The sequence below is a fragment of the Argentina silus genome (genome assembly GCF_951799395.1).
Source record: "Argentina silus genome assembly, chromosome: 18".
Taxonomy (NCBI): Eukaryota; Metazoa; Chordata; class Actinopteri; order Argentiniformes; family Argentinidae; genus Argentina; species Argentina silus.
In genome coordinates, this window is record NC_139672.1 from 13538986 (window position 1) to 13560398 (window position 21413).

Consider the following 21413-nt stretch of genomic DNA (forward strand, 5'->3'; position numbering starts at 1 on the left):
CTCCAACAATGAACGTCACCATGCCAACCCCAGTGCCAGCCTCAGTGCCAGGCCTTGGCAGCGCCCCCATGTAAGCAGTGGCTGATTCAAGGGCATTAAACTCACTGGGGGTTCCAATTAATAGCTTCCCATGCCAGAATTTTCTCCATAGTTTGTCCTACAACAGGACCTGTCATTCATTGCTTTGAAGATCCCTCTCTTTTCTTATAGAGCGAGACAGACCATACACGAGCGGATACTTTTGGAATAATGTTTGTGTTTAAGGTTTGAATACATCTGTGATCTGCAGTGGATAATAACTATCTTTGTTGAGTTGTAAATTGGTAGCTATCATTCCAAGGTTTGCTCAATGCGATAATGACTGATTAGAGGAACGTGTTAGTCACGTTCATTTATAGTCACCCCATTAACGTTACGTTTCTCCCCTGTGTCTTTGTCTTACAGTGCGCAGAGGGAATGACTGACATGTACTGCTGGACTCAGTCTAATTTAGGCCACCAAAGAGGAGGATCCATAATCCATCTGCTCTAAGGAGGAATACCGAACCCATGTGTTCCCTCTGGGAAAATTATACACTAAACAACAGGTGGACTTGCACTGAAAAGCTATAGTAGACCATGTGATGGTTGACCTTCAGTGAAAACGATCTAACCCTGTTAGAGTTTGTCTGAAGCCTTCGAGAGGGCCACCCCAAAGTTCACCTTGAAGCCGCCGTAAAAAAGAAACCTCCCAAGATGGATCTGCATTGAGCACGGGATTCACCCATGCTGGACCTGCACTAAAGAGGACTACAAGACTTCTCACAATGGACGTGGAGGAGATCTCCACCCTAGACTTGCTCTGATAGGGACCAGTGGGGCTAGAACATTGGAGGTTGGAGTGGTGTGATAACCCATGGTGGATCTGCTGTGAGGGAGGAAGAAGGACTCAGGAGGATGTCAGCAGAGGCCGAGCTCCAGCCAGGTGTCAAACCCAGCGTGAGAAAGGAGTCCAGGAGGACCAAAGGTAAAGACCATGCACACACGCACGCACACACACACACACACGCACACACACACACACACACACACACACACACACACACACATGCATGCACTCACACAAACACACATGCACACTGTGCTTACACACACATATACACACACAGACACATACATGCACACAAACACACAGATAAGGTAACATGCCCACAACACCAACCCACACACATTAGACAGAGGAAAGCTATACTCTATTTGTATGCAATACGCATCCAGTCAACCGCATTTATTCAAGTTGACAGGAAAAGATGCAGGCTCTTTGGCCTACGTTTGTCTGTAATAGTGAGTCATGTTGAAGGGAGCTAAATATCATTCCCCTATCAGGAAAAGCTTCAGTCAGCCTGCAGAGCACCCCGTTCCCTCAGAGATCCAGATGTAGTAACAGCTATTGCATGTGGCCTGGGGGGTTGGCAGTGTCATGATTTAGGTGTCATGGATGGGGGAATTCACACCCTGTCACTTTGATGAACAGCATAAGTGATGTAATAGGCTGAGACAGCCTCGGAACGATCGCAGGGAGATTGAAATGGGATTGAATTGGCTGAGAGGGAGAGGTAGAGAGAGGAAGAGAGGGGGAGAGAGAAATGGCTGATGCTTGCCCCTCTCTCTCTCTCTCTCTCTCTCCTTTCATTTCCCCTTCTCTCCATTTTTCCGTCCACGAATAAAGGCACTCCAGCAGGAGTCCGGTAAATCTGGCTTCTCCAGGGCGGACAGGAGCGGGGCTCTGGGGCCGGGTCCTCCGTGGCCGTTTCACCAGGTCTGTCGGATTCTTCAGATAAATGCCTCGGCTGGAGGAGAGCCCATCGATTTGAGTTAAGTGGGGGGTGGCGGGAAGGAGGGGGAGCCCTATTACAGATGTGGCCATGCGACTAGGCAGAGGGGCCATCAGCGCAGGCAATCAGCCCCAACTGTAGCATGTTAATCCCATGTGCCGCAGGGCCTATTGCCGCCAAATCACCAAAGATGCTATTTAGATTAATATAGATGGAAATGGGAGGTGGGACATCAAGATTGATGCACACTGTCACACAGCTCCGCTGGCAGAGAGGTGACCAGCACCAAGTGAAAGACCCTCCCGAGGCGTGGGTGGACTGGCCTACATTTAGAGCAGACAAAGCCTTGTTTGTTTTTCTTTGGGTGGATGGGTGGCTGGTTACGGAATGTGTTTGTGTTACAAGTGTGTGTTTTCTTGTTCAATTTTGGTTCTCTCTCGTAGTGGTTAATTTTGTTCTTCTATGTCTCACTGTGCGTCTATGTCTGTCAGTTTCGTACAAGATGCATGTACTTATCAATGAACAGAAATACAACCTCCACGCAACAGAGGGAAATGTTGATTTTAGCCTCTTAGTTTGAGGGATTTCAATCCATGCTGTTCTCTAGCCTGACATCTGTGGAATCCAACCTTACTGCGGTGTCTGTCTCCGATGGTAAACCTCCCCTCTGCCTATCGATGGAATTGCTTCACATGCATGACTTCACTCCATCTCCATAGCAACTGTTGCTCTCCAACTGTAATCTGTGCAAAAAAATGATTCACTTAAAAAAAAATAAAAAAAAGACTGCACACAGCGTAAATCTGCAGTCACCTCTCGTGTATTGCACTGGCAGGTTTGAAAGATGCCCTAGAAATGAAACACCATTATACAATTCATTTAACTATATCATCTTTCTATTAGAATTAGGCAATGGTGCATCCACAAGTTCTTCTTGTTAGCGATTTTATGATGTGATGTGCAACTATTCCGTCGTACTGTTTCATTACCGTAATAATGATAATGTTGTTTACCCTCTGTAAGGAGCCTGGCCATCATGACCCAAAGCACATCAATAGTTGTATGTATTATCCACTGTATTGATGATGTGCACAATACCCCTCATTAACTCTCTAATTGGTTTAACGATTCACCTAAAGGGAATCTCCATCTAAGTTCACACTGCAAACTGCATATCCTAATTCTGTCTTTGTGTGGGTTTGAGATTATGTGTGCTAAATGTCTGTAAATGTGTGTCTCTGTGTGTGCTGAGGCTTGTGAATGGAAGTCCATACACACGGGGAAGGCAGATGGTTGAGACAGATTTTCCCTATTCTGTCTTTCATGTTCTATGTTTCTTCTCAGCCTCATCAGAACAGAAGCATAACAACTCATGAGACAAACACATACTGTACATTATGGGAGGTGGGCTGATAGACATAGAGATAGATGGACAGACCGACGGATACATACATACATACATACATACATACATACATACAGTACAGTACAGTACAGTACATACATACATACATACATACATACATACATACATACATACAGTACAGTATATACATACATACATACATACATACATACATACATACATACATACAGTACAGTATATACATACATACATACATACATACATACATACATACATACAGTACAGTACAGTACAGTACATACATACATACATACATACATACATACATACATACATACATACAGTACAGTATATACATACATACATACATACATACATACATACATACATACATACAGTACAGTATATACATACATACATACATACATACATACATACATACATACATACATACATACATACATACATACATACAGTACATACTGTAGATACATACAGTACAAACATCGACCATACTGTACATTTGTATACAGAATGTATAAACATGTAAAGATACAGTACGTGTAGCCATACTGTAGCTGGACATACATTCATACATGCAAACAGTACATATATACAGTTTCATGCGTGGATATACACTGTAGATAGAGACAATGATGGATAGATACATAGAAAGATGGGTACGTCTTCTAAAAGTTCAAAGGTTAAGCTGCCTTGATGCTGGGCTCCCAAGCAAAAAATATATGTTGCCAAGTTCTCATATCTGGAGGGGCACTTATGACTCTCCATCTGGTGCCATCTGTCCCTTCCCCGTCCCCATTTTAGTGTGGCAAGGGGCACAACAATGTTATCGCACTTAGCCCCTTCGCAAAAGAGGCTGGAGTAGGGCTGTCGGTAATTGTCCACTCATTCGGTCAAAGGGTCTCAGGTGGGTAACCGTAGTACTTACAGTCGTCTAAATCTGCCACAAAAGTCCATCCCTCCACCCTCCTTTAAAATGCTCAGTTTTGCCGGTGATACTTTGATGTAGCCAGCTAGCTACTCTGCAAACAGTATTTTGAACTCAGGCATCAAAAACAACTGCAGGTTCTGCTCAACCTTTTGTAATTGTTCCAGGGGCCAGAGTGTGTGTCATATTTCTGCTCCATGCACTCTGGAACGTCAGGCAACATCCCCTGCAGGCAGTAGTGGGTTCACAAATACAAGCGTGCACTCACCGTAATCTGAACCCAGAGCACGTACTGCAAGGGTTACAACACTGAATCAACGCTTTCATTTAGTATGCAGTTTCTTTCTGTAGATCTGTGCATGAATCTCTGAATCTCTCCTCAAGTGTGATTATAAAGTTGGCACAAACTGTGTATGCAAAGCAGCAATGTGCTACACTGAAGGAGATGGTGGTTGATGTAGCCTACTGAATGACACACAGGGTGTTTGTACTGTATGATATAGCATGCTGTGTGTGGTGCTGTGTATTAGGTCTACAGTATACAGTATTGTATGTATGTGTACGTATATATAGTTTATGGTAAGCTGTGTATGATTCATTGAAGGAACAATCAAAAATCCCCTTCTCCCAAAAACAAGACCAACATGCAACGTTTTAGTAATCATGAATTAAAATTAGCAAGCTATATATACTGACAGCGCTAACCATCAAGACTATATATGTTCAATGTCCTACGAAGCATAGATGGCTAGGTGTCACCATCTGTTGATGTGAATTGAAAGCTGTGGATAAATTGCAGATTTTCTGGTTTACAGGCAAAACGTCTTGTCATATCACTACGAAGTTTCGTTACTCCACCCAAACGCCGAACACTTCAGTATGATTATTTATCAATAACCAAGTCAATCTGCGTATGTTTTTTCATTGCTATGATTAGACAGACAAGTTTGCTGATTTCCACATACTGTACTTCCATCGCAATGACGTCGCCATTGCCAGTCTATGGTTTTAAGTCATTGGATATATCAAACATACAGTGCCCTCCATAAGTGTTGGAAAGAGGAAGCATTTTAGCTAGTCTTCTTTTAGCTCTATACTCAACAGTTTGGATTTTAAATAAAACAATTACTGTGGGATCAAAATAGAGATTCTCAGCTTTAATTCAGTGTTTTTTCTTTAAGATTGGTTTCACCATTTAGAAAGTACAACATTTCTTAAGCATACTCCCCCTATTTCAGGGCTCCAAAAATATTGGGAAAAATCATATAACGTCCAAATAAAGCACTCAGTTATAGTATTTGGTCAACAATCCTTTCATGCAATAACTGCCTGAAGTCTGCGATCCATTGACCCCACCAGACGCTAGGTATCTTCTCTGGTGATGCTCTGCCAGGCCTGTACTGCTGCCACCTTCAGTTGTTGTTTGTTTTGAGGTCTGTTTGCCTTAAGTTCCCTCTTCAGCAAATTAAATGCTTGTTCAATTGGATTTAAATCTGAAGATTGACTTGGCCAGTCAAGAACCTTCCACTTTTTGGCCCTGAAAAATTCCCTAGTTGCTATGGCAATTTGTTTGGGTCATTGTCTTACTGTATGGTTAAGCGCCATCCATTACATTTAGACTACAGCAGACAAGATGTTACTGTACACTTCAGCATACATTCTGCTGCTGCCGTCAGCAGTAATGTCATCAGTTAAGACAAGTTAGCCAGTTCTAGTGGCAGCTATACATGCCCAAACCATAACACCCCCTCCACCATGTTTCACATATGAGGTGGTATGCTGTAAATCTTGGGCATATCCTTTTTTCTCCAAACATTCCACTTTCAATCACTCTGGTACACAACATTAATCTTATCTGTCCACAAGACCTTTTTCCAGACCTCTGCAGGCTTTTAAGGTATCTCTAAATATGCTATACTTCCTCTTTCCAATACTTATGAAGGACACTGTATATAATATAGCACATCCTCATAGCCCCTTTTGTGACTAGCTGTACTACTTTTTACATTTGGATATTGTAGAAGTCTAGTCACAGATTTGTAGGCACAGGGGAGGCGGTGACTTAGCTTCAAAGGTCGTAAGTGGCTAAATGACAACTCACATCACGGATTTGAAGACATTTCTACATGTAAAATTGCCTCACATTAGGGGGAAAGTAAACTGGAAATAATTACCTTGTCTCAAGCATTTCCCGATTTCAATTAGCATTCCATAAGATGACCACTGGAAAATTGCTTACCAATCTGTGACTAGATTTCTATAACATCCAAATGTAAAAAGTAAAAAGTCTAGATACAAATTGGGCTAGCGGCAGCCAAGTTTCAATCGTGCATACCACATCACATTTTATTTCCCAGATTTAATTTTTCTATTAATGTAGTATGACATCCTGGACCCTAAGCCTACTAAATAGTATGGAAATATGTAATGGTCCAAAATTGGGCAGTTTATCCCATTTAGTTGTTTTAAGAACATGTCAGCAAGTCCAGTTAATATGCTGAGTAACAGTATAACGCTTATTTTCCTCTGGCAGGGAAAAAAGTCTAAATTGGAGCCCAATTTGACATTCACTTACTTAAAGAGTTTAATGACTTTAGCATCTTCAAGCCTTCTCTTCTTTAGAGAGTTTAACCTTTCTGAATTAGTGAGACAGTGTGTATAGCCAAGATGACATTTGAACTGAGCCGCATTCCTTCCTTAATTTGCCCTTTTTCTCTTTCCATGTTTTCCCTGGGAAACACTGACAAGGCATGTTACTGAAATATAGAATAAAAAAAATAAAAAACTCAAATTACATTTTTACTGAGATGTAGCAAGGATGGCGTATACTGTATGTTTCTGGAGTGGAATAAGCTCATTTGGTGTAATATGGTCTTAGTGCGCTGCTTGACGGGTTTTTGTTAGGGATATTAAAGCTTGTCCTACTCTTGCACACAGCTTAGCCAGCCGCTTAAATGTGCGGCAAACTGATGTATGGGTTTGTGGCCTAGAATAGAGAGGAGCGAAGAGGCCTGAAATAGTGTTAAATTCTCCAAGGTGCCGGCGACCTTGATTTGGAACATCACTATCCCTTTTGTGTCAGCGGCTGACTGTTAACACTGACAAACCACTACAGGTTATGCAGAGTCAGGTTATTCACCTACAAGACAGCGGCGCTTTTGAGGTTTTAGGCCAACATAATCAAAACACTAAATAGGGGAGAAACAAAATGAGAAAACTGTCACTGTCAAGGTGGTGTTAAGGTGTCTGGGGGAGGAGGACAGACAGACGGGAAGGCCACATCAAAAAGCTCCTCCTTCTCCAGCCCCCCCAGACCCCACCACCCAGGGGGGGCTTAGTGAATTGTGGGCATGCACTGGACCGAGATGATTCTTCTCAATAGCAGCCTTTCAGGCTGTTTGTCACCACCAATAGCGCACATGGGAACGGTGGGTGTGCATGGAGTGAAACCCTCCTCAACCTCCCACGGTAGCCCCCAGAATGGTGATTGTAGCTTGTTAGTCGTCCAATCCGTTTTGCTCTATATAGTCTCACAGTACTACGGTTTCAGCAGATCTTCATAGAATCGATATCAATTACATTTGTTTTCTCCTCATACATTTCATATTGCATAAATATTGTTTTTCCCGCTCACAGTTACCCCACCCCACACACACACACACACTCACCTCTTAGACATCAAACAAGGCACTACACATAGAGCTATTGAAATCAGCTGAACTGACTTGTCCCTCGAGTAATGTGTCTCTTTTTTCTTCCCTCTCTTTCTCTCTCTCTCTCTCTCTCTCTTTCTTTCTCTCTCCCACTGCAGGTCAGGACCGCAGTGAGGCGGGGCTGATTAAGCGTTTCCGCGGTGATGGCGTGCGTTACAAGGCCAAGCTGATCGGGATTGATGAGGTGACAGCGGCTCGCGGGGACAAGCTGTGCCAGGACTCCATGATGAAGCTCAAGGTGTGCGCGTGTGAGACAGTGTGTGTGTGTGTGTGTGTGTGTGTGTGTGTGTGTGTGTGTGTGTGTGTGTCCAATAGAGAGGGACAGTGTGGTAGTGGTACCACTCAGCCCCTTTTACATGACATCATTATTCAGGCCTTTTACTCACCTATCAGATAGAGAGAAAATGATTTAGTATATATACTATTATACAATAGTATAATTGTAGTGCTACAGTAGGCCTATAATGTTCTCTAATCCCTTATTTAGTGGTAGTGGTATTTACTCCATGGGCATTTTAGAAAAACTGACATAATTGACTAAATGTCTTTTGGTTAAGGTTGTATCAGTGTGTAGCTGTCATGATGGGAAATAATATGGTGCAGAAACTCGAGACATTGTAAAAAGACATTGTCATATGCCTACCACAGAAAGACATTGGAAAACAAATGTGGGACAACGTTAAAAAACAAACGTTGCACAGTAGAATGTGGTAACACCTTTATACCACGTTGGTTTGATGGTGTTTATCGATGGTCATCATCCAACATTGCTACATTGTTGATCATGGGTTGAAAAGATTTATAAAAAATCATCAGCAATCACAAGAATTTGATGGTCATTATACAACATTGTAAAAAGATAGCATGTGGAGTGGAGTTTTTGATTGAATTATTTGGCAGTCAGGATCCAACATTGTAACAAAGTTTCCCATGGGTGGAAATGTAGGGTTTCTTAAATGCTTTGACAGTCATCCTTTGACAGTCATCATACAAGAACACTTTCATTTTCAACCCATGGACCCCTATGATGACGTTTATAAAACATTCATATAAAACATTAAACCCATGTGCAACCAAGTTGCAATGTTGGATGGTGACTATCAAATGACAAACCTAATCCAATGTAGAAAAATAATCATCCAATTATCACATTAATGGAGAGTCTGACAACTAACTGTACTAAATCAGGGTCTGTGGGTCAGGTATCCTTCTGTTGATGTTACCAGTGTTAGGGATTCTATCAACGAATCAAGAGGCGGTGCTCAAAATGGAGGTGGAGATTTAACCAGAACTATTTGGGGGAATTGAATGCACACTGCACCAGCTAAATGACAACATCACAGACATTCTCAGCTAACTCCATGTTCTCATTCTGTGCAATGTGTGATATATATTGATATATATGATATAGATTTATATATATATAAACAAAGGAGCTTCAGTTATTACTTCAGCAAAAACTTAAGTCGGGTGGAGCATTTGCCGACAACTTCCTGTCCCCCATTTTGACTTCCTTAGCTCCCAGAAACTCAATCGAGAGATTTGAGATTCTGTTTTTCGAGATCAATCCAGATTCTGACTGTTGCACAACTGCGACACAACCAAAGAATGCCCATTGGGTAGTCTCTTCTTTAGTGGTGGTGATATTTAGTCTCTTTTTAGTAGTAGTGATACAGTATGTAGTCTCTTCTGTAATAGGGAAAAGTATTTAGCTCGAACTGTTGGTCAATAGTGGTGCATAAGCGCCTTTGCAGGAGTGGATAGAGATAAATCCGTCTGCCGAAGAGAAAGTATGGTTGTTTTTAAATCTCTTCTGGAAGAGTTAGATGGTTTAACCGTGTATGAAGCAGAGAGTCGAACTACCGGCACACTGCATATCGTAGCCAACAGGCAAAGCCTTTTATCCCTTCATCCTTTCATATTGAATGTAATGTGAGCACCGCACGTCTGATAAACCAACAACACGTTTCTCTGAGCCATGCTGTGACATTTGAACAATGACCTGCGTATGACTCCCTTGGCCACCGGCAGTCACAGCCAGTTACAGTCAATGTTCCCAGTCAATAGGGGCATGCTATTATCTGGGCTAGAGGGCTAGAGGAGGGGAAGGGGTCTCTATTGAGCTGCCTCTCAGATCCCGGAGAACTTAATCCACCAAAATGGAGAAGCCGATGGTCGATTGACGGCGGCCATAGACTCTATTCAGTGAATCCCTTCTTTATGTCCCGCTCGTAGAAAGACAGAAAGGAAGAGTTTGATGCTGTTCAAAGCGCTCTTCAGCGGCTGGGGCTCAGATCTTCTGCCGAAGTTGGAAAGAGAGGGAGATATATGTACTGTACAGGCTTTTCAACGTGGCTCGTCTCAGGGTTGTCAGACGTGTTCTGCACAAGGAGCGGGTCTTTCTTCTATTCTCTCTCACGGCCTCCTTTACATGAAAGACATGTCAGACGTGTGGGCCGTGCCTCCATGTGAGTCTGTGGTACATGGAGGAAATGTTAATTGTTTTCGTAGAGGTTAAGAAAAAAAGAGCTGAGATCCATGGGAAAATCTACTTCAAAGGCTCCCTAGCCCCTCAGTCAGCAAGACGTGACGGAAGTTTCTTTGGTGAGTTGGGGCGGTCAGCGGAATGCATTCAGTCAGCAAAACGTTCTATATTGTAGTTAGTGCTTATGTCACAAAGGAGGAGCAGACCTAGTTAAGACAGAAAAGGCCTTGAAGAAGGCAACGAGAAAAGACTGAGGAGGAACAATGAGGTCTTCAGAGAATGTTTGAGAATGAAGGTAAACAAAAAAAACACATGAAAGAACATTCTGTCCTATCGCACCTTATGTAACAGCTGTCACCCTCCCTCCCCCTTCCTCCTCCCGCCTCCCCTCCGTCACACTCACCTGAAACTGAGAAGAAAGGTTGCGTATTTCCCTTCATCTCCCCGTGTCTTTTTTATCTCCTACAGGGAATGGCTTCCTCAGCACGATCCAAAGGGGAGCACAAGCAGAGAGTCTTCTTGACTGTCTCCTTTGGCGGGATCAAGATTTACGATGAGAGATCAGGGGTGAGTGATGTAATGAGTCGGTGGGTGAGGCTCAGGCCAGCTGCCCCATGAGCCCACTGTATAGGACACCCCCAGGGCAGAGGCTCGTACAATTCACTCAGAGCCACATGTGCAAGAGCTGCCATCTTGTTTACCTGACATACTGTACATTTGACTTGTCTGTGCCACAATGTATTTCTTACCTATAAAAAAACAACATATATTGTTTAGACCATACTACAGCTAAAAACAGCTAAAATGCAATAAGATAACCAACCAACGATATTTTCCCGATCCCAGATTTGTAACATATCAATATACAACTACTGTAGTAGCATATCGCTAGCCCTGTCTTACTCTGCTACTTTGGTGCAGAGTGATTTTCTACATGGCCCTGAGTAAACGGATTTGACCTACAGTACAGTGGCAGCCTAACCTGAACCTGGGCTGCTGCAGGGCCACTTCTGACACAGACATGGCTGCTAATGCTAATGACAATGAGTGAGTGATGTTATGGTGTTATGAGATGAGCTGATGAGGGAGCCCTTAGGATCCAGAACAGGCCTGCTGTTCCATTAGGATGATCGAGGGGTTCCTCTCTCTCTCCCCATCCGGAGGCGCAGATAGGCCCACTCCGCTCATCAGCGCTACCCGCTAATTAGCCCTCAGTTCCACCCCTAATGATCATCAAGGCTAACCGCTAATTATCCCATAGCTCCGCCATTACGCAATACTGTGGTCCCGCCCCTCAAGGCTCATCATTGATGACTTCCACTTTCTGGGAATAGTACCAGCCAATCATCAGTAATGACTTCATAATATCCCATGGCCCCACCCTCCTGATTCCCATCATTGTTGAGTGCCGATTACTGTGGCTCTCCACAACAATCATGATGGTAAAATGGAGGATTGTTCACAACATTGACACAACATCACTGAATGGTCAGAAATTATGTAGAATAGTCAAGAATCTCTGTGATGTAGAGAAAAGAATCTAAATATAAATGTAGCTTTATATATTTCTAGCTGCCACACACTTAACGTCAAGCATTAGCTCTTAATGTTGCGTCCCACTGAATAAGCCCCAGATATTTTCTAAAAACCTCCACCCTATTACTAAAAGCCTATCAACGCTATTAGTGGAGCAGCAGGTTGGTGTGTGTGTGTGTGTGTGTGTGTGTGTGTGTGTGTGTGTGTGTGTGTGTGCGCGTTTGTGAGTGAGTGTGTGTGTGAGTGTGAGTGTGTCTGTGTGTCTGTGTGTGTGTGTGTGTGTGTGTGTGTGTGTGTGTGTGTGTGTGTGTGTGCGTGCGTTCGTGTGTGCGTGCGTGGCAGTGTTAGCTGTACTTTTGACCTAGTGTGTCGGGGTGCCCTGTGGTTCGGCCACGCTCTGTTGGTGATGCAAATTTTGCATATGCACAGTACATAGCAACATTCCCCATGGTGAGAAAAATCATAACAAATACGTGGAAATGGAACTGTGGCATGCTAGTCTGATTTGGTGTTACTCATGCAGAAAATGTGCAACATCTCATTGAAATGAGGAGAGAAGGGAAGAACGGCCAAAAGTGTCAGTTATTCTTGTCAATCCTATTCCCTGTCAACAGTAAAACAAATCCTCCAAAACACTGCCAACACTGTAAGACAAAAAGCAACTTGAAAAACAACTAATATCCATTTTCCTTCCCTACCCTTGTGTCTGCCATTCAATAGCCAGGCAAAAGGTTCGAAACACTCAGTTCATGCTGTCCAAATAGGTCCCATTTCACTTCACTACTGTTCTCATGGACCTCATGAAAAAGTACCTTACATCCTGTACATGTGAATACAATGTATAAACTAGACTAGAGTAAAGCCATTTTGTGTACGCCATTTCCTGCTCATGACATGGCACTTCCTCTTTGTATATTCAGGTTCTCATGCATCACCACTCGGTGCATGAGATCTCCTACATCGCCAAGGATACCAGGGACCACCGCGCCTTCGGCTATGTCTGTGGGAAGGAGGGCCACCACAGGTTTGTGGCCATCAAGTCTGGCCAGTCGGTAAGTTTACTGAGTTCCCTAGTAGTACTAACTTTAACTTTAACTTAGGTACTAAGTTTCTTAGAAAAAAAAGTTAGTGCCAAAAAAGGGTTCTTCATTTGTCCCTGTAGAAGAACTCTTTTTAGTTCCATGTAGACCCTTTTGGATTTCCCTGTATACAGTGCCATAGATAGGTATTTGGTATACTGCTCATAAGACTGTACTTCTTATCTGTCCACAAGACCCTTTTCCAGACCTCTGCAGGCGTTTTACGTACATTTAGCAAACTGTAACCTGACATCCTTTTTGAGGATAACTAGTGGTTTGCACCTTGCAGTTCGGCTGGTGATGTATTCTGCGGATGGTAGTCTATGACACATTCATGCCTACTGTACCTCCTGGAGAGTATTCTTGATCTGTGGGACAGTTCTTTTTTTAGTTTTTTTTTTGTCATCCAGTCTTCCTTGCCCTACCAGCCTGTTTGGATTGCTGAGCTCACCAGGTTTTTTTTCTTCTTTTTAATGATGTTCCAAACTGTTGATTTTGGCAAGCCTAAGGTTTTGCCTATGTTTCTGATTGCTTTTTTTATTTTTTACTTTTCAGCCTTATAATGGCTTCCTAGACTTTCGTTGACGCCTCTTTGGTCCTGATGTTGACAGACATCAATAGCAGACTCCAAAGGCAAATGCAAAGCCTAGATAGATCAATACTAGACATTGACAGCTCTCTTATATCTACGCAAATGATGTGACGGCGCACAACTGACGAACCAGAAACCCCTGTCAAGCCAATAGTCCTATTACCTTTGATGCCCTGAAATAGGGGGACTATGTATACAAAGTGTTGTCATTTCTAAATGGTGAAACCAATCACATTATAGTAATTGTTTGATTTCAAATCATACTTTTGAAGTATCGAGCCAAAAGAAGAGAAAATTCTTCACTGTCCCATTACTTATGCAAGGCACTACATATGTACCATCTGCTTGGTGGTACAAGCAATTCACTGAAAAGCAACTTCAATGACCAGAATACCAGAACCCAATCAGACAAGAACAAAGACAGATGGCATGTTTGTTGGAATAGTTTGTTACCTGGAATACATCAGATAGTTTGAGTTGAAAGACTTTTCCCACCGTCTAACCCTCGATTCCCCTCAGGCCGAGCCGCTCATCATTGACCTCCGTGACCTCTTCACGCTCATCTACGACATCAAACAACGAGAGGAGATGGAAAAGAAGGCTCAGAAAGACAAGCAGTGTGAACAGGCAGTGTACCAGGTAAACGCAGCCCTTTTTTTAATGACATTTTTGGTAGCCTGCACCTGGAGATGTGTTGATTGTGTGTCGGCTGCATTAAGGCCTGTTAGCACATAGCACCTTTTTTTGATAGCGCTTGAGCGTGGCTTTTTATTTTTTTTTACATTATTTTCTATGGGACAGCAGCACGCTTTGGAGTGCTGGGCACGCTCTTACATCAGAGAAGCAATTCTATTTTTTGGGCACCACTCACGAGTTTCCTTGCTCTTTTTTTTGCAGCAGCAAAGGAAAGGAGCAGTGTGAATGCCCACTTACTGTACTTTTGACCAACTCTCCTCCTGTCCAATCACTGTTGAACTCAGCTCTGTGTGACCTTCATCTCCTCTGGGAGATCACACTGCATACAAGTGCTTAGTAAATAAGTAAATATGGATGCTCTTAGCCTCTCAAGTGGCTTTAGTAGCCTGTATATCATTGTAGAAATTTGACTATGTAGATATTCATTGTGCAGTGTTTATTTGCCTTTTGTTAAGTATTTTCAATATACATAGATGGAAATGGAGATGTTTCATGCTTTACATGGATGTAACAGACATATACAGTATGTCAAGTATACCTGTGTTCACGATGGTGTGTATTACAGCACGTTACACTCGTACTTGGACATTGAGTTCCTTGAACAGAAAGCATTGGTTACTCTCTTTTGTGCTCCTAGTTAGCTCCAGACACAGTATGCTGGTTTTCCTGTCTCCATTTGATATTCCTTCCTGTTCCATTTAGACTTGTTCTACTTAGACTTTCACTTGCAAGTATTTGAGGTGTGCTTGATTTAGCTGGAGTTTGCAATTTGGGAACTATTCCATAATCGATTCCATCGAAGCAGGCAAACTAAATCAGGCGCAGCTCCAGTATTTGACAGTGTTTGACATGTGCTTTACCCATGTCTGATTCTGTTCTGCCTTTGGACTGTGTTATGTAAAACATGCCTTCTCTCCAACCATCACACAGACGATTCTGGAGGATGAGGTGGACGATCCTGTTTACCAGGTACGTTCCACACGCACCCAGTCACAACTAAGAGTGGAACATCATTTGACCTGATGCCTTAGCTTTACTTACCGACCGTGTTTTCACATGTTTAATTTTAGCTTGAAAAAGAAACAATGAATCCTTAATGTAAATATCTCCACTGATCTGCTTGAATTAATGATTCATGATATGCCACCATTTCAGTAATACACAGTAGACCATCCTAGTAGACAGTTTTGTTCAACCATTCGACTCCCATTGCCAGTGCAGTGTTGTAAAACCATATTTTAAGTTGATCTGTGTATATGTTCTGATTTCTAAGACCTGCCCCCCTGACTGGTTGTTATCCTCATGCCCCTTGCTTTTGGCTGAACCTGATTCTCTACTCTTTTGCTCACACTGAATACAGACAACACTAACCCTTACTCTGAATGCAATGTTCAGTGGTATGCCCAACCCCTCTAAAATCTTTACATTATTATAGAATTATATATATATATATTTTTGTTTTGTAGCAGTGACAATTTTTGTTTTTTTGGAATACATGAAGCCAATGACTGTGGGGAGAATCCTAAGCTGAGATCTGTGTGTGTAACTCAGGCTTTTCGTGTAAATAATACATTGATGTGAATTGGAGATTTGCACGAAAAGTATTTAGTTACGCTCGTGAATCTCAAGTTGGATTTCGACCCAATGTGTCTAGATTGTAGTGGAGAGGTGGAGCGTGGTTCTGCTGATGGCAGTGAGGAGAGAGCAGAACAGCAGGACTCTAGACCTCAATAGTACCTTGAATTGCTGCCTGACCAATTACTTGTGCTCTTTCCTCATCCTTCTTCCTTCTCTACCTCTCTTTCTCTGTCTCTCTCTCTCTCCCCCCCTATTTCTCTTCCTCTCTCTCTCTTCTTTGCCTACTTTCTCTATCTCCCTCTCTTTCTCTTTCTCCGTCTCTCTCAATCTATCCATCTATCTATCTCATCTCCCTCCATACCTCTATGCCCCGCCCACCACCTCTGTTGTAGTACATTGTGTTTGAGGCCGGACACGAACCCCTCCGTGGCCCCCAATCAGAGGAGAGCGTTTATCAGGTACAAAACCAAGCCCCGCCCCTTCCTCTTTTTACACCCTTCGTAGAGTAGAAAGAATATTTGGATATTTTGTCAGAAAGTTCATCCTGGGTGAAACACCCATATCCCGGTATCACAAAAGCACCAGTCTTGGTACATATCTGAGAATAGAAGTCAACTTCTTAAGCCAAGGTTATTTAGGCAGGACCATTCAATACCTATGTGGTCTCCTAAATATCCAGAGCTTTGACCTTTTGGTATAGCCCATTCATTGGACCAACAGAAGCCTCTAGGGACCTGTTTGTGTGATTTAATCTGGCCCCCCTCCTTCCTCCTCCTCTCTCTCTCCCTCGCCTCTCTGAAGATGAAAGATGCAGAGAGATTAATCACTTGCCATGCCATTTGATCTCAGAATGAAAAAAGATCAATAGGCTTGAAGAAAACCAAGTCAGCGAGCCGAGAGAGAGAGACAATATTGTTAACTATACCGTGAATAGATTCATGTTAGGAAAATATACAAAGCAGTACTGGTCTCGTCAGTTTCCATAAATGTGACCCTCTTGTTGAACACACAAATGGAGAATAACAATGTGTTCTCTTAGCGTCAGAAGAACTAGCATGCACAATCTTCCAATCAATATTGATTTAAGTAGAATTGATTCAAGAGCACAACTGTAGAATTTCCATAACATCACTCTAAAAGACAACAATAATGAGGCTCAAATAAATAAAGAGTATTCCTAGTGCAGCAGAGAGGGTTCCAATTTTGTAAGCTCTTGTTTTGTAATACCCAGCCTTGGTAAAATGGTGTTGCTCACTTATTCTTTATCTGAATCGACGTTCAACGCAGGTCCCATCCACCAGTCAGCAGAAGGAAGGGATCTATGACGTCCCAAAGCGCCATTTCATGACTGTAGGTGTTTTTGTTTTTATTCTTTGTTCCTTCATTCCCCTACCCACTGGCAAACCTCTCTGTCATTCTCGAAGGAAACACTCAAACCTCCCCTTGTATGTGTTCATTATAATGCTTGTCCTTGCAGACCCACACAACCTCGCCCATACATGCAGACCTTGTCGTTTGTGTTTTTAGAGGTGCGGGTGTCTGTCAAGTAACTACAGTATCTCAAATTGTTATCCTTTCACTAAGCAGACGAAGGACGTTGTGCAGGGTCTTTGCGTGTTCTCATAGTGTTCTTCCAGTTATGAATGATACATTGCATCAGCAATGCATAGCCTGCCCAAACAAATAATTGATTGGTCTGTAAATCTTTACACATAATGAATTTGAAAGGAAGCAGCTTTAAAGGGAGGCTATATTCAAATCCTCAATAAATGTTGTGGCATGGTGGACTACTAGGCAACGTGAAAAACATGGGAGAAAACCAAAATGGACATTTGTGGCTATTGAATAACATTGAATATTAGGTGGTTGTTCCATCATCCTCAGAGGTGAAAAGGAGATGTTTGCTGGTGGAGGTGGTGTTTGGTTTGTGGAGCTGCATGCCGTGGCGTTGCATCGTTGGCCACCGCAGACTCATCAGCACTCTAGAATGAAGAGAAAATATATTTTTTTTATAGCAGATTCATTTCCAAGAACAACAACATCTCTAGCCCGTTTTAGTTTTTAGGGTTAGCAAACAGAAAAATATATTTCTCTCCATCCTGAATTTCCATCTGATTAAGAGCACTGTGTCAGACGCAATAGCTAGAATACCTCAGACCATCTGTCAAACATTTATTCAAGCCTATATGTCAAGACATTTGTATTGAGAAGAAAACATTTCCAACGACTTTAGAAGAGAGGGCTTTCTTTGTCCATTGGTGTGCTGCAGGGGAGGCTGGTGGAGGTAGAAATCGGTCGTCAGGCTCATTGTAATGCATGGAATAGAATGAGGAATGGCGTTTGATACCGTTCCTCATTCCATTCCATAGAAATGGTGTTTGATACCATTCCTCATTCCATTCCATAGAAATGGTGTTTGATACCATTCCTCATTCCATAGAAACGGATACTATTCCCTATTCCATTCCATGCAGTACAATGAGCCTGTCCTCCTATTTCTACCTCCACCAGCCTCCCCTGGTGTGCTGATTGTTCGGTGTATATAGCAGATATGGTGTATTGGCCCCTCACTATCTTGGCCAAGCAGCCCATGCTGGTATAAGTAGCTGTGCTTCCGTATCTCTAAGTGTTACTGCTTGTCTGTGCATTCAGTTGGAGCTTTGTGAGAGCCTAGAGCTCCCCTGACGTGTGCATCAGTGCCTGTGGGGAAGACCACTGTAACCTTTGTCTGTTCTCCTGTTCCAAACTCAGACTCCCCTGCCCCTTATGGATAAGATTGTAAGAACAATATGTTCTCCCCTACAGAAATTCAAAGAGGACATAGACAATGTTACCTCCCCCCCCCCACCCCCCTCCTCTCCCCACCCCACCTGAGGAAGACTGATTGCCGTTTTTTCCCTCATTTTCTCTTCTTCTTTTTCTATATTATTGTGTATGTGTGTGTACGTACTGTATGTGCGTGTGTGTATGTGTACGTGTGCGTTTACGTTCGTGTGCATTTATAGCATGCCAAATCCCATATGCATTTATGGTGATTCATCGTCCGCTTGTGCATGGCCCCAGTCTGTGTGACATCCATTTCATGTGACTTACCATTTCATAGTCTTCAAGAACCTGTGTGCCAGCTCTGAAATGTTCTATGAGAGAAAACCATGGTGAAATAACAATGGGGTCACATCTGAAATAAGGTCAGCTGATCTCATTGTCTGGTTGGGGTGGTTAGAGAAGCTTTTTAACATACTGTACATTGAGTATATTGAGTGACAGAAAAAAAACAGTTGTCAATCTACCGCTGCAGCTTAAGAGTAGTCATCATCATAATGCATTGTGGGACTCAGGGGTCCGCTTGATTGGGAGACATAAGAATATCTCATCAGAGCTGGTTTTATTGGGTTGAATAGCCTTTTAGCCACCCAATTATAGTACACCTCAAGAGATTCATTTTAGATACATTTTCTGATAATGAAATGAGAGTGGTAGTCATTTCTAGGCATCCACAGTACAATTCCCTTCGTGGATAGTCTCACTCCCCCACCTATCCACCGACAACCACCACACCCTATTATTTATAGATGAAGCTAGTGTGGTAAGAATTGGCAAATCTGGCTGAAATGTATTTGTTTTGTTTTTTTTTGCCATGAAATTCTGCCACTTTCTCTGCTTACCGTCTCCTTACAGAACATCAACCACTTTGATCTTTTCGGCGATATGTCCACGCCTCCCTCGGTGAGTAACTGCCCCCCCTCGTTTCGTCACGGTAAAGAGAGAACTGCAGCTGCAGTGATGACATACAGTACATGAAAAAACAACACTGTTTTCATTTGCAGTTTAACACATTCATTTTGTATCGTATCGTACAAAGAAGGAAACATGGAACATGATGCACATATGACGTACAGAATGGGTCAAATAACTCCCAGGGTTATGAGAATAATAGGTGTCAGGATAATAAAACGTAGCGTTTATACGGTCCACCACGGTATGAGTGTGGTTTGGAATGTATGTCACGTTTTGGATGACATTCACTCTGGTGACCCCTGTCTGTTCCCACAGATGCCACCGTCACCTGCCAACACCCTGGACCCCAGTAGGAGCCACCGGCAGCATCCCCCCGAGATGTATGCCCCCTTCAGCCCCACGCAGGTGCCCTCAGGTAACCCCAGACAACCAACAAACAACCATCACAATTAAAAGGCATAGTTCTCCCCTCCAATGGCGTAGCATGTTGAGGTTAGGTTAAGTGTGATCTTAAAGTAACGGTTAGGGATAGTGTTACAGTCAAACCAGCTAAGACTGGGACGACTCCCATACAGTCCTGTATCTGTAGCAACGGCCTATCCCCCGGATCAAAGACTTTCTCTATGTTGCACAAGATCACTTCTTTACACCATAAATATTGTATATTATTGGAACTGATCCTCATATGGATGTGCAATGGGTATGTTGTAGCTTTGTTCAGCGGCCAGAAATACAGTCAACAGTGTCTATATCAACTTCCCTTCTCTCTCTCCTCTCCCCTCGCCCTGTTGTCTCTCCCTAGGCTATATGACCATGGGGCCCGTCCAGGCCGCCCAGTGGGCCCAGCAGCCCTTCACCGGCCAGGCCCAGACCTTGGCCTTCGGGGTGCAGGGCCCCCTCCAGGTAGCTCAGGTCCTGCCTGGGGGCCAGCCTGTCATCTGGAGCCAGGCCAACATCTTCCCCGCCTCCCAGCAGCAGTGGGCTGCCATGGCTGCCTACATGCCTCACGCTCAGGCCGTGGGCGGCCACCACCTCCCCGCCGCCGTGCTCCAGGGCCTGGTGCCCCTCACCACTGTGTGTCCCCAGGCCTGCGACCTGTCGGCCCCCTCCTCGGCCATCACCAGCCCCCAGCACGCCGCCGACCCCGCCCTGCTCCTGCAGTACCAGCAGTATCTGCAGCAGCAGCAGCAGCACAGCCTGGCGAAGGAAGGGACCAGTCTGGACTCGGAGGGGGGCGAGGGGCCCTCCATGCTGGCAGGAGCGGCGGGCAGCAGCGGTACGCCCGGCCCCATGGGCGTCCCAGAGACCCTGGCCTGTAGTCAGCCACCGTCAGCCGTGACCCAGGAAGAGGAAGGGAGCTGTAGCACCCTTGACCTCTCTCGGATGACCTTGACCCCGGGCACTTCCACGTCGCCGTCCACTGACTCGCGTGAGCACTCCTTCATTCCTTCACTCCTTCACTCCTTTACCACATTCGTCTTCTAAGAAGTGTTCAATACTGTTCACACTAGATCCTACAGTGAAACATATACAATTCAACACTGCAATATAATTAAACAGATTTTTACAGATTTTACTAGCATTTTACTACAGCTTTCTATCCATTTCACTTCGCTTTAAAAGTGAAATCATAATGCAAATATCCTTTTCAGCCTTAAATGACAAGGTGAATAGAGCTTTCAGTTCGAGGTGGAGTTGCTAGCTCCTTGCAATAGCTAACTGCAACTGTAAAGTCACTGGCTAGCTAGCTGGCTGTCTTGCATTACAGTTTAGCTAAAATCAAGCTGACAAACGCATTAGCTGAACTGTAATCACAGGCAGCTAGCTAGCTATGTGATTTACTTAATGTCAGACAAAAAATGCCTGTC

General features: G+C 43.5%; 1 protein-coding gene across 1 annotated transcript in view; it reads left to right on the forward strand.

Moving 5' to 3' along the window:
• Positions 1–935: 935 nt before the first annotated feature.
• Positions 936–21413, forward strand: part of LOC310819298 (disabled homolog 1-like) — a gene marked incomplete at both ends in the record, with an annotated part of 21875 nt that continues 1397 nt past the window's right edge. Inside the window, 11 exons of the mRNA XM_083690541.1 lie at positions 936–1005; positions 7940–8079; positions 10795–10893; positions 12783–12914; positions 14053–14172; positions 15160–15198; positions 16200–16265; positions 17095–17157; positions 19486–19533; positions 19861–19960; positions 20348–20974. Of these exons, the coding sequence (XP_083546667.1) occupies positions 936–1005; positions 7940–8079; positions 10795–10893; positions 12783–12914; positions 14053–14172; positions 15160–15198; positions 16200–16265; positions 17095–17157; positions 19486–19533; positions 19861–19960; positions 20348–20974 (1504 nt within the window). The remainder of the gene's footprint in view (positions 1006–7939; positions 8080–10794; positions 10894–12782; positions 12915–14052; positions 14173–15159; positions 15199–16199; positions 16266–17094; positions 17158–19485; positions 19534–19860; positions 19961–20347; positions 20975–21413) is intronic.